The sequence below is a fragment of the Hyperolius riggenbachi genome, chromosome 3 (genome assembly GCF_040937935.1).
Source record: "Hyperolius riggenbachi isolate aHypRig1 chromosome 3, aHypRig1.pri, whole genome shotgun sequence".
Classification (NCBI taxonomy): Eukaryota; Metazoa; Chordata; class Amphibia; order Anura; family Hyperoliidae; genus Hyperolius; species Hyperolius riggenbachi.
In genome coordinates this window covers 150,071,089-150,086,007 of record NC_090648.1, presented here as the reverse complement: position 1 = coordinate 150,086,007, position 14,919 = coordinate 150,071,089, and the positions used below count along the sequence as shown (strand labels likewise).

General features: G+C 40.4%; 1 protein-coding gene across 2 annotated transcripts in view; it reads right to left on the bottom strand.

Moving 5' to 3' along the window:
* Positions 1-6,502, bottom strand: part of IGF1R (insulin like growth factor 1 receptor) — a 287,658-nt gene extending 281,156 nt beyond the window's left edge. Inside the window, exon 1 of one of the 2 annotated variants that reach the window (XM_068275134.1) lies at positions 5,148-6,502. In XM_068275134.1, the coding sequence (XP_068131235.1) occupies positions 5,148-5,322 (175 nt within the window). In that variant the 5' untranslated portion in view covers positions 5,323-6,502. The remainder of the gene's footprint in view (positions 1-5,147) is intronic. The other variant, XM_068275136.1, reaches the window with a different exon arrangement.
* Between the last annotated feature and the right edge of the window lie 8,417 nt (positions 6,503-14,919).

The following is a 14,919-nucleotide window of genomic DNA, read 5'->3' as shown; positions in this document are numbered from 1 at the left end:
ATAAAATGTGCTAGTTTGAAACGAACAATAAAGACACAGCGTACAATTTCCTGAGAATGAACTATAGATTTTCCAGCAATTTAAAGAATATTTTACAATAAAGTATTACCTATAAAGACGTTCCAACCCTGCTGTTAGGTAATCAAATTTCAGAAGCTCACTACTCGTGTGATACAAACAAACAAGACACTAAAGCATTTACACTGCATTTACCAAAACATCTGATCTTTCTAGATTTTACTAACATACGTCAAGATTTTCACCCTGCCCAGTTTTCTTCCACTCAATTACTCAATTAATCAAAACTGGATATAATCCTACGTGTCAAAAAACGTAATAAAGATAAACTTACACAAAATTATGGAAGCATGTGATAAAATTAAACTGAAAACTAAAACACATTATTAACATACCGCAAGTCATTAACAAACAGTATGCTGTAGATTTTAAAAAAGGAAATAAAATGTACAGGCTAAGAGCAAAAAGGAAGGGTTTTGAAGCAATAGGTTAGCCAAACAAATGCTGCAGTATTTGGAGCGATCGATTTTTTATTTTTAAAGCAATTGAAACCGTTCAGTCTAAAGGATTTCTCTTCCAATTTTTACTGTAGGAGATAACCAAAACTCAGCCTAAGCTGTATGTCATCCATTTAGCAACAACAACAACAAACTGCACCGACAAATACATAGGTGGCCCACATGCAATTAACTTTTTCTCCTGAGTTATCTCCTAGGAGATAATTTTCATATTCTCTTATAAATAAACTTTTCGGCATTTTACAATTGAAAAAAGTACCAAAAAGTTGGTAGAAAAAATAAAAATCAAAACCGTAGAGCGTATTTTCTTGCTTGCTAGTGGTTTAAAAAAAGCATTCTATGGCAAGGTGTGTAAAGATCACCTAAGAGAAAACTCCAGAGAAACAGTCAATGGCATATGGGCCATGTGTGTTTTACTTAAGTGGAAAAGAGAAAAATGACAAGCAAACTTTTCTCAATAAACATTAGTTTAGCTTACTTGTAAAATGTAGAAAAAAAAGTGTCCATAGCACAAAGTAGAGAGCTTATTACACCCCCTCATGTACTGAGCCATCATTCAATGCACTCTTTCCTCCCAGTGTACCAGAAAGTGTTCAGTGGGCTTGACTAATGTTTGCAGATCACCTCGTGTGCGCATAGAGCCTCAGCTTTGTATTTTCGGTTATTGTGAGGCATGTTCAGAATGCTCAAAAATACAAACAATTTAGAAGCGTAAACAAGTCACAGAACACATCCTCACTGTCCTCTTAGCAACCAACAATCCAGAAAGCATCCTCCAGAGTCCCAGTTCATCAAATGCCAAAGACCTCACTAGCAATGGAATGTATATCACTAAAAACATGTTTCAGAATAGAACAAATCAAGCCATGCGTCTCTAAAGTAGGCAGCTTGCAAGAAACCCATGATAAAAAGAATTGGAAAACATTCATATACTGTAACTAAAAAAACTCAAATCCACAGGCACAACTATTTAAAAGTCTGATTACTCAGTCTTTATTTTCCTTAGGTTAAGAGCTCAAAACTATTCCAAAAATGTTTACAAGCCAATACACGTGGGGGAAAAATGCCCTGTGTTAGATAATGTGCGGAAGTAGTTACAAAAGCAGAACAAGGGACTTATAACAAGTCTGATGTTAGGAAATATATATTAAAAAAAAAAAAAGAAGAACAGAGAAACGTGCAGTTTAACTATGATCTGAAAACTCCTTCTAAAAACTGTCAATAAGGATAAACTTTGTAGATGGTGTATGATCAGTATTTATGATCCAACCTTACCAGGACACTAGATTTTCAAGATGCACAGTCTATAATCTAAGTGTAGCGTTACAAAAACTTTGTTTCTTTGCATTTCTAGGTTAGTAAACATGTGATTGTTAGAATACTTTTTATTTTCAGCTGAACGCTGCAAGCAAATACAATACAAAACATCTATATTATTAAGCATCAACTCTTATGTTATACCATGGGAAATAAAGAAAACAGTACTTCCAAGACATCATATATTTGTTCCTTACAGGACCTCAGTTTTACCAATGTTACCCAATACAGTGAAATTAAAACATAAAACTTCTGTGACCTATCCAACTGGCTACACCCACACACACGCTTCAATCCAATATGATCAATCTGATTGTGCTTGGATTTCAAGATACAAACAGGAATACACCTTATAATCAAAATGTAAGAAAGCCTGACTGGAAGAAGCCTGTTATGCCTGGTACACACGATGCAATATTGCAGCAGACTGACCTTCGAATCGATTATTTCTAACAAGTCCAATCTAATTTCCGATTGATTTTGTATAGAAGTAAAGAAAAAATAAATAATCCGATAAAACGATCGGACCTGTCGGAAATAATCAATTCAACCGTGAATCTGACAGAAAATTGCATTGTGTCTACCAGGCAATACCTGTCTTGCAGTTTGGAGTGCACAATGATTTTTACAATCTTAACAGCTATAGTAGTGTTGAAGAAGATAAACCTATTACAGACAGGCCTTCATACACACTAGATGTAGTAAGATTAAATATTGGATGGATTGGGTAACAGATCGTCCGCTTTATATTCATGACAATTCTCCCAAACAAGTCAAACCCCGTTTAACACATTCTCCTCCTTGTTTACTTCAACATCAGTTCTTATGTGAGCCCACACAGGTCCAGACTTCTGCAGGCTTTTATCTCTATGTAATGGATTCTAACATAGGTGAGCAGCTTAAAATTCCATTCCCAGTTCCAGGAACTTGGAAGTTGTACCTGCATTTTTAACTCTTCTATTCTGAAATGTGTGAGCATTTATATACTGGAGTGCTTCAAGGTGATCATCCACTACAACACAGTATGCATTGACACTGTGAAAACAAATATATGGTCTTAAATCGAGGAAGGGAATAAAATAGGTATTTTATCATAGGGGATGGGGGGGGTTTGGACAAACAACCATAAATATGCTTTCTGCATTGAACTATCGACTGCTCCAACCTTCTCTAGAGGGAAAATATAAGGCGGCCTGGTTAAGTCTTGTAAACAGATTAGGAATGGGAGGTAGTAAGTACGTTGTACAGGGTAAGCCAAGACCACCACTCGCATGACACTCCCCCTGTGATGAAAGCATAAGCATTGAGTCTGAAACACAAAGGATCTTTATAAATCAAACCATGGAGGCACCAGTGCAAAAACCCTGCTCTACACGGATGGAACATTAACGTAGACATACAACCAGGTTACAAAATGGCATAAAGAAAACATTTACAGTGCAAGCGAAGGCTGCTTTTCACTACTATTTTCATTAATCCAGAGTTTCTTCTCACTTTGTTTTTAGGGTAAAAGACAGAGTAAAAAAAAAACAATCTACACACCAAAACACAAACACCTTTATATGTTATGGCATTATAAACCACATATAACTAATAGCCAGCTGCAACTCTCACAGCACCAGGGGTGAATTCATGCCTACGTATACAGACAATAACATTGTTATGAAAGCACTAAAAATCTCAAAACAAGGGACCGGCCAGCATAAAACAAAAAACAAAAGCAGCCCCCAGACAGAATGTTGGTCACAGTTAATCTTGGAGTGTATATATTACGATCCTGTCTCTCACCCTTTGTGGCAAACAATACTGCAGCCATTGTATACAGTAAAGATTCCGGTTTCTTGTTGACAGACCACTTGATGAGCATAGTAATATAGCGGCTATGAATGGTTCGTATGTCCATTCTCGGCCGAGGATACAAACAAACAGAATTACCTATATTGCTCTACACACCCATCACCTATCTACAGTCTGACTGAAGAATGCATATATGTATGAACCATAGGTACCAATTGTATATTTTTGTTTTTGAAGATCCTCAATAGTTTAGCTTGTAAACAATACGGTTAAAAACAAAAAGGGGGGAGGGGGATAACTGAGCAGAGTATGGAATAAGACCCAGCGTTATATGTTTACACCACACATGCAGGGGAATACAGCTCCAGCTGAACACAAAGATGAATCTGCTGTAGTATTCATTGCATGAATCACCTGCGTTTGACTGTCTGCATATCAGACCGTGTTGGCATCACATGGTGGTGCTGTCTGTGCACATTCTGTATGAAAGATTGTAGCTTAGAATCAGCATGCAGGACCACATATAAGCGATCATAAGAAGCCTATTGTCCCAAACTGTCCTTTGATGATCACCAATAAAAGCGCAGCAATTACACTACTAGCAAGTCGCCCAAAAACAAAACAGGTATTTCTGCTTATTCTGTCTCAGGTGTTGATGCACAGATTTAGCCAATTTAAGGCAGCATCACCACTAGAGACAGCTGACAGTGATAATTAACTGTGCAGGTACATCTATTAACCCTGGCAATCTCTCAAAGGTATGCTTGTTTACATATAGGTTGATGCAGAATATTCCGCAGTACAAAGCATGGATAAAAGGAACCGCGGTAAATACTATGGCTACATTTCATCCCTTATCATTTTTAAATGTTTTTGTCTGGTTATGTGTGAGGTCATACTGACCAATATGATGCTTACAAACAGAGCTCAGTAAACCAGCTTGATGTGGCGTATGACCACAATATGACCACAATGGGGGCTGCTTACAACAGGAGGGGCTCATCCTAAGGTAACAAAAAGTATTACTTGTATCAGGTGCACAAAGTTCTTCATTCTATTGAACACAAACAATATAAAGCACAAGATCATATTTAATACACCAAAATCTGTTACTTTTGAAAAAATGTAATATATTTTATTACTCGTCCTGAAGATACATTCTGACTGTGATGGTGCATTTCCCCAAATGCCTATATGATGGCCCACAGAACGCAAAATATTAAGCCACCACACACAGTGACAGGATGGATGCTTCCAAATATCTTACAATGGATACCAAACCTGACTAGGCTACATATAATAATAAAAACTATTAATAACAGGCTAAGTTTTCTATGCACTGAGGCATCCCTAAATGCTGGCCAGTAGCTCTGGCTCTGCTCGTATAACCTGCAGTCCTCCACGTGTAATAATGTGTCTCAGTGAGGACACCAGCCCAGACTAGACAGTCTCCCAAGAGGGGAGGGGGGAAGCAGACACCCAAACCCAGACACTCACCTTTCCCACCCAGGGGCCCCAGGCACAGGCTCGGGCAGAGGCACAGCAACAGGAGCAGAGGAACCACCGACATCCAGGCCGGAGAACCCCAGCCCAATCCGGCCTTCATCTCCACAGCTTCCCTATAGAAAATGTGTGTCTCTCCGCCACTCCAACAAACCAAAGCCACTCTCATCCACAGTCCAAACGTGTCCGACTATGAGCCTACACAGCCCGACCCCAGATAAAGATTGTCCCTCTATATCCTGTGCACTGTGACCTTGCTTTGGGAGTACACAAGGGGGCTCCTTCACAGTCCAGGGGGGTGGACTATTACAGGGGGAGATCTTTGGTTCTGTCTGGGATGACACAAGGTTGTGACCCCCAAATTCCCCCAGGCCTGGGGTTTGCTTCACTAAATAGGGATTAGTGGCAATCTATGTGACCCGTTTAGTCCTGGAGAGGTGGAGCCTGCGGTTGTATGCAGCCCAATAGCCTATAGAACGTGGAGCAAGCAGCCAGAGTCCCTATGGAACGTGGAGCACCCAGCCAGATCCCTATAGAACGTGGAGTATCCAGCCAGTGTCCCTGTAGAATATAGAGCATCCAACCACAGTCCCTATAGAACGTAGAGCATCCAACCACAATCCCTATAGAACGTAGAGCATCCAACCACAATCCCTATAGAACGTAGAGCATCCAACCACAGTCCCTATAGAACATAGAGCATCCAACCACAGTCCCTATGGAACGTAGAGCATCCAACCACAGTCCCTATGGAACGTAGAGCATCCAACCACAGTCCCTATAGAACGTGGAGCATCCAACTACAGTCCCTATAGAACGTGGAGCATCCAACTACAGTCCCTATAGAACGTGCAGCATCCAGTGAGCGTCAGAGGCTCAGCTCGAGTCTGTGTAGTACGCAGCGTATCCAGCCCGAGCTTGTATAGAGAGATTGGTATCCAGTCCGCGATGAAGAGCCCAGTCCCGGGATATTCCCGCTGTCAGCCCCGCCGCTCGCACACGTTACACACAACGATCTGACTCCAGACACCCACAGCGCACAGCTCGGAATCTTCAGCCTCCATGTCCCCCGCCTCACACCCGCTCCTCTACCCGCATGAGGCCGCTGCGGGACCGAATGAATGGAGAGTGTCCGGCCTCCGCTCCGCGTATGCTCCGGGCCCCTGAAGGTCAGAGACGGCCACGCTGCTCGCTTCTCGTCAGTGAGTGGGCGCAGCGTTCCCCAGGCTCGGCGTGCTGGTGTCTGGCTCCGGGCGCAGCGCTCTCATTGTGATCCCTCCGTCGATGTGACGTTAATGCTGTAAACAAGAGCCTGAGCCACATGCACTAACACACTCACACACACACACACTCCCGCACTGGGCTGCCTGCAAAGCCAGGACTGGGATCTCACACACAGGAACAGCTCCTACTACTATACTACTACTACTACTATAGCAGCATTATCTGACGCCCAGCGCTACTACACGAGGATTATTTACTGCTGCCTCCTGCATGCAAGCCCATTCTCTTCTGCAACCCATTCCCAGCACAAATACAGCCCGCAGACATCAAGATCTGTCCAAGTAAACATTCTTATTATACCATCCACACAAACTGTGCATTTACATTCTGCTAACATGGGAAAGCTAATGCATCATACAGCACCACGATTCTTATAATTATTTGCTACACAAACATTATAGGATGTCATTTTGTGATAATTTTGTGTATTTGTAGATTCATGCTGGATCATGTAAAGCCAAAGGATCCTTTTGTGTTTTATTTTTTTATTATGACTATTACATTTAGTCTTAGCAGTACATGATATAACCACATTGTTTTGAATTGGACTATAGAATTAGGACTGGTTCACATTAGCGTTGTTTTACGGAACCGGACATACGGATCAGGTCAGCTGGATTCGGTGAAAACGGTCCGTTTTACAGCCAGTGTGTTGTAAAACGTCCGTTTTCATTGGTTCCTATATGCTGCAAAACCTTCCGCTTCCCTTCCGCTGAGGGAAACGGTCCGGAAAATTGGGTCCTGCATCATTTTTTTAGATCCGTATGGCCCGGTTCCGTTGGCAAATGCTAATGTGAACCGGGCCTAAAGGTGCCCATACATTTGGCGAGTTGGCTGTACGATTTACTATTTGATTCGATCATTTTGTCAAATCGAGAGAGAATTGAGTGTGTTCCAGTATGCCGGATCAAAGAAAAGTGGCTGATATCACGTGGAATCGACCAATCTAGTCGATTGAGCAGGATGCAAGATATCGGTCGATCCCACAGGAATCGGCTACTGTTCACATATCATACTTAACTCTGTATCGATTTTTGCATTCAAAGCATGGAGGCACAACATTGGTCAGATCGCTTAGTGAAGTTGAATCTCATAAGATATTGCTTGTAGTGTGTGGGGCTCTAGTCGATCGACTTTCTATCAACCACACTGAAGTTGATCACTCAGTAAGGCCAGAAACCCACTAGGAGCGATTTCTGATTGCTAGTGATTTGAAAAAGCTCTTGCCAATGCAATGCTATGGGGGATTTTTATAAAATCACATCGCTCAAGTGGGATCCCACCCATAGCATTACATTAGCAAGAAAACGCTCAGAAAATCGCTCCTGGTGGGTTTCTGGCCTAAAGCTGATCGCTGTCAATTGAAGCATATTCTCTAGGTGTATTTATTCTTATAAGTATTTGCTCCACAGACATTACAGGATACGCTTTTGTTTATTTGTGGATTAGTGCTGGATAATATAAAGGATCCTTTGATTTTATTTTTTTATTATCACTATTACATTTAGTCTTAGCCGTACATGATATTACCACATTGTTTTGAATTGGACTATAGCATTACAGATGGATTTTGAGTCCTGACATAACAACATATACTCTCTGGGCCTGTCAAGTCATTGCACGGTGTGTGCTTATTTGCAGTGTGAATCCTGTTACACCCAGCCTGAATATTTTAATTTGTACCATCACCAATCTGAAATAATAATGCTTGCTCCATCCAGCCTGAGTTAATCCCAGCTATATATAGGCTAGCATGCAACAAAAACATCCCTGCATCCTGTCTGAACATCAGCATGTACTTGTAACGTTTTGGTCTGATCGTTAGTCTGTCTGATCCATTTTGAACATGATTATTTTTGCTACAGCTGGAATCTCTGCATATTCAAAATCAATATGTAGAGATGTACAGAGGCGCCAGTAGGATAAAAATCACTAAAAACATTTAAAAGGTTCGGGATGCGGTGGTGGACCAGCCAACCCAAAACAGACCAAAGTACTGTCGATTAAAGTTGTAAACAATTTATTCACATACTCCTAAGACAAGTTGCAATGCGTTTCACAGGCAAAATCCCGCTTCTTCAGGCAATAAACAACAGGAGTAACACACAGCACGGAGTCAAATCTTCACTTGGCACCTATTCAAAATCAATGTGATTCTAGAGCCATCGGTTGCAACATCTAGATAAGGAAATAAAGGGAAGCTGTTGGAGTATTTGGGTTTTATTCTTTTTTTTTTTTTGTGCCCATTGGGTGACAATTCTCCCTTTCTTGTCCCTGTTGAGATGAGAATAGAAAGCTAGGGGATTCTCACATGTTATTGTCACCAGGCAGTACCTTTGTTTACAGGGAATTAACACACATATACACACACACACACTAAAGCCAACATAATCCTATTATTTTACTAGCATCTACAGCAATGATGAGCGGTTTAGTGCCTGTTGTTTTTGTTTAATTGCCATTAAAATACACTCAGATTATAATTATATAAAGTATCAAAGTGGACCTGAACTCTTGCACAGTGCATAAGGAAAAGATAGAGAAATGCACCCTGTATTTTTTTAGAGAGTTTAGCCTGTCTAATTCCCCTTCATCTGTGACTAATCACAAGTATAATTTGATCTCTCTGCTGTGTCAGCTCAGGAATCTCGGCAGCCCTCAGCAGAGCAGCTAATTTGTAAACACAGGATGTTAACTTTATGTCTGCTTTCATGAAGGCGGGAAGAAGACACACTGCAGATTTATTTCAGGATGTGTAGCAGCTGTGACAAAGAAATGTTTTTCTGTAAAGGTTATTATGCTGTTAATTATCTTTTAGAGCAGAGAGGAAGTTCTGAGTTCAAGTCCCCTTGAAATCAAGGTATCTTCTAAGTCTCATTAGTTACTGCAGATCCTTTTCAAACACTATTTCCCTTAACGTGCCATCCAGTAAGAAAGATGCTTTAAATATGTATTCTCCTCCACAGACTCAGTGTAAATGACCTGTCTGAAGGCTTAGAAGCAAGTTCTGCAATGCAGAGTCTATTGTTCCTCAATGTTACTCTCAGTTACGCTACCTGTTTCTCCATTTGTCTGATCCATTTGCAGACACTACTCAGATATGTGATTATTGGCAGAGTGTGAACTCTATTCAGACGTTCTGTTGAAGGTTTGAAGGACACATTAAAAAGATATAAGAAATTTTATTCTGTTTTCATTCCTAGTTCAATGATGCTTTGTGGAATCAGAAGTAAGCTAAAATAAACAACAATAACATTTGTATAGCACTTTTCTCCCATAGGACTCATAGAAAAATAAAGACAGTTGTCAAACCAAGGCCATAGACGTGAAAATATTTCCCTTTTTATTTTAAAAATTGTTGGTGGATATCCATAAATGTGTTGAAGAATATGCTTTGTCAGCGGTCATGCACTGCTGAAGGGTCTCTCTCTGATGAGGTGCAGGGTAAACCCCATTGTTCTTACTTTTTTTGTTTCAATTATCAAGTATTGATTACATTGTTTACCTACCATTTCCTCCACAGGCATTTCTCCCTACATGCCTAGGATGTAAGTATGGTTTTCTGCTGTAAAATGTGTGAGTTAATTTATTTCAGAAGACTGGCAGCCCTATATTCCCCCTATTTACTGTGTACAGCGCTACAGAAGATGTTGGAACTAGATAAATAAAAAATGATAATACAAAAATAATCATTTGGAATGTTTAGTTCCACCTTACAAAATGCAGAAAAGTTTACTTTTCTGGTGAGAGTTTACAACCTTAAAAAATAGAGACATTTGCTGATACTCATGTCAGTTCTAATATAACCGGAATATGGACTGTGATTCAGTCTAAACCATAATCTCCTTTTTGACTATTATTCATGATACAATGTTGATGAAAAAATTCTGCTAACAGGCTCATCTCTGTAAATACTGTAAAGAGAATGACAGGATTTTATCCCAACAAAGACTCTAGCTGTTGGTTAATTTATAAACTGCCAGTTAATTTATCAACAATTTCTAAGAAACATTTCCTCTTTGATACAGAGAAGCTTCTTAGTTTCTCGTAAAGGAAGGACGTTCATAGGCATTTTATATGCACAGCAAATACACTTCGGCGATCAGTCAGTGGCGTAGCAATATCGGATGCAGAGGTTGCGACCGCACTGGGGCCCTTGTGGCCTCAACCACAGTATTAGCTCTCTATTGGTCCTGTACTGGTAATAATTACTTCTATAGATGAATGGACATGATTGATCATTTCTGATCAATTACCGCGATGATCATACCGTTAATGGGTACCTTAAAGGAAACATCAACCAAAAAAAATGAGTTTCACTTACCTGGGGCTTCTACCAGCCCCATGCAGCCATCCTGAGCCCTCATAGTCACTCACTGCTGCTCCGGTCCCCCGCCGCCAGCTTGTTTCGTTTTTGCCGACCTCGGGGTTGGCAGGCCGCCACACTTACATTTTCCCGCTGGTGCATGAAGATATCGCAGACATTAACACATACATTTTTACGCGTTAGTGGTGCAACTCGTAAAAATGTATGTGTTAATGTCCGCTACAGCTTCATGCACCAGCGTGAATGCGTGCAAATGTACGTGTGGAGGCCCGCCGACCCCAAGGGTCTGCAAAAACGAAACTAGCTGGCAGTGGCCGACCAGAGCAGTAGTGAGTGACTACGAGGGCACAGGATGGCTGCATGGGGCCGGTAGAAGCCGAAGTAAGTGAAACTAATTTTTTTTTTGGTTGATGTGTCCTTTAAAATAATTTACTGCAAGTGTAGGAGGTCAGTGAGGAAATGTGCAGAGAAGAGCAGTGAAGAATCACTCTGATAACGTCAAACATGATGTTGTGGGAAGAAAACATCCTATGTTTACTCAGCGCCTGATTGGCTGTTTAATATCAGTCCTGTGAAACATCATTGTACATTTGCATGGATAAGCCACCTGTACTGTGTGGCCAGCATGAATGAACTACAAGCCTATAGTCATTTACTGAAACAATATGTTTAGGTATAATGTCTACATAAAAATTACAGTTTCTATTACAGTTTTTATTACATTTAACACGCTAATAATATGTGTGATTTCTTAAACAATCCCATTTAACATCACAAGGGGAAATTACACTATTTTTAGCATGCAATCGTGTTAGGATTTTACCATAACATTTACATGAAAGCAGTTGAATTCAGACTTTTGACAGAATTTATGTGTGTCCTCATATGTTGTGGGGTCATTTCATGTGCAGATTTGGAGATTCTCATACAATTTGGCTTGTTGTCAGCATGTCAGATTGCGATAGGTAGTATAAGTCATTTAGAGGGAACCTAAGGTAAGAGGGATATGGAGGCTGACATGTTTATTTCCTTTTAAATAATGTACATTGCCTGGCTGTGCTGCTGATCCTCTGCCTCTAATATTTTAAAGGGAACCCAAGGTGAGTGGGATAGTAAGGCAACTGGTATTGTTTAAAAGGAAGTACATATGGCAGCTTTCATAGATCTCCTACCTCAGGTTCCTGTTAAATTGTTTTCGGTTTGTATGGGCTGACTGGGAGATTTGAATAAAGGAACTGTACAGCACAGACACTATACAGCATTACCGGGCAGAAAATATATAAAAAACATTTTTTTTACCTAAACATATTACTAAATTATTTTTCTCTTCTACAATAATATAAAAGCTGACTTCTGATCAGTCGCCTCAGTGTGGAAGCCTCCATCTGAAGAGGAGGAAGGGTGGGAGGAGGAATGTGTGCCTTGCTTTGTGTGTTGCCGCCGGACATTTGCGCTGCATTACATTGTTACCGCATGTTCAGGCAAAAAAGACCCCCATAATATTCCCCTACTGCGCACAAGCGGGACATAATAATTGTTATGGACTTGACTGTAGACTTATACATGTTCTGGGCAGTGAGGAACTGGGATGGCCTAGCATATTGGAGGATCCCAGCTTTTCTGAAATATATGGGGCCATACAGACCAAAAATGATCTAAAACACGTATCCAAATGTAAAGAAGGTTTTAAAAAAAAAAATTTAGACAGCATTTTTTCTAAGAAATGGGAACAGGAACTAGCTGTTAGTAATGAAGAGATATCTTAGCCAAAAGTCTTCCAGTATATATGGAATACATCAAATAACCAGTTCCTCTTAAAGTGGACCTGAACGCTTGCACAGGATAGAAGGAAAACATAGAGAGATGCACCCTGTATGTTTTTAGAGAGTTTATCCTGTCTAATTCCACCTCATCTGTGACTAATCACAACTGTAATTTGATAATTTTATTTCGCAGCTGGCTGCCTTGGTAGAGCAGCTTATTTGTAAACACAGCATGTTAACCCTATGTCTGCTTTTATGGAAGAAGGAAGTAGACACACTGCAGATTTATTGCAGGATTTGGAGTAGCTGTAACACAGAAATGTTTTTTCTTTAAAGATTATTATACTGTTGCTCATCTTTTAGAGCAGAGAGGAAGTTCTGACTTCAAGGCCATTTTAATACAATACACAACAGTAACCAGGTGGTATCTCTGTCCCTACCAGCTGGAGATGAAGGGTTCAGGAAATAACAAATGCTGGAGATGCCTGACAGAGGAAGGTACACTAACACGTATGTAGTGGAGTTGGCCCCCTGTTCGAAGGCTCTGGATAGAGATAGAAGTAGTATATCCTAATTATACTCTGGGATATCACAATTGCAACTCTATCCATAGCAAACTCTCCTGTTTACATATAATTTTATCCTACATAATCCGCAGTATAAGGCCATTCAAGGCGATTCCCTCTATTTCCATTTATTGTCATTTCAACATTTCAATAGGGATGAGCAAAAAGAACTCACCCTGTGTGCAGATTTGCCAGGAAGCAGAAATGTGCAAGGGATAATTAGAATGCCGAAGTGCCAATCAATCAACCAACAGCTGATGGAATTGGGCAGCACCCTGGCGTATCTGCACAGAGTTTGTATCTGCTCCCTGTGTCTGCGTGGGTTTCCTCCGGACGCTCCAGTTTTCCTTCAAATCCCAAAAAGCATACAGTTAAGTTGATTGGTTTCCCCCTAAAATTATTAAATTATAAAAATGGTAGAGATTAGATTGTAAACCCTTCTGAAGGACAGTTAGTGACATGACTATGTACACCTGTAAAGCACTGTGGACAATGTCCGCACTATATGAATCCTAAATAGTAATATAATAATAATAACTTTACTACCTCCTGCAGTAGTTCTGCATTTTGAGACACCTATTCAGTGCAGTTTCCTGGTTAGCAGAAATTTGAATACAGAGAGACATTATCATCAACCACTAACTTTTGGTTTTTAATTCCATATATATAACATTGGCACTCTTACAATATGTCTTACTAAGCAGTTTATAGTATATTACCAGTTACTTATTTTTATACTCCTACACATCTCTGGAGATGATCAGTTCATACTACAGAACTACTCATGGAGATGTGAGTGATCAGTTTGGTGAGGTCATTGATTTATAAATCTCTTACTGGCTGGTCACAACTTGAAATGGTCAATGAGATGCTAATAATTCCAGGTTGCATGCAGATTTAATACAAACTCTATGCAGCTTGGAAATGGTCCAATCAAATGTACTTCCTGAAAATGTACTTCCTGATGATTTTGATTGGCTCAGTTCTATGCTGCATAGCACCTGCAATAAGTGTGCATGCAAGGTGGAATGATTTGCCTCTCATTAACCATCTCACGGTGCAACCATGTAGTTGTGTCTCACTCTTTTAGGCCTCTTTCACACTATAAGTGCTGCCATGTGCATTTCAGCAGCGCGTATGGTGTGGGATACGCAAGAACAGCATAGAGAGCACTTCTGAAATTCAGACTGTATGCGCTACGCAGCACATACAATGCGCTATCGCACTGCTGCACCCATTTTCAGCAGAGCACAGTGCTGATCCCATTTACTGTAACATCATTCAAGTGTCTGGTTTCCATTAAAAAATGTATTACTTTTTTTGGGCTACCCCCTTCTTTCTGAGGTAAGCCTATGTTTTATCCAGCTTACATTATCCATTCCACACATCACATCTTGAGGCGCCTCCTCCCTCCCAGTAATATCCCACACCAACCCCCTCTGCTCGGGGTGGTGGCCATGTATGTTGATTCATTGGAACTCTTAAGGTGGCCACTAATGATCCAATCTTTTTCATCCAATCTTACCATTTCTATGTAATATAAGGTAACTGCTTGAAGTATCCATTCAGTATATTCACTCAATTTACCCTTATACTACATAGATTTGGTAAGATTGGATGAAAAAGATTGGATCATTAGTGGCCACCTTAACACCCCTTTTAATTTTCCTGGAGAGCGACCTAAATTGACGAAGACTAAAGAATTCGAGTGAGGACAGGCTTTCCTCACCAGCCGTTACACTGAGGTTGCTGGTCTTGCAGCGTATTCTTGTGAGTATTCTGCACATACTGTTGTTGAGTGTCCCATACCCTCAACATGCTACACT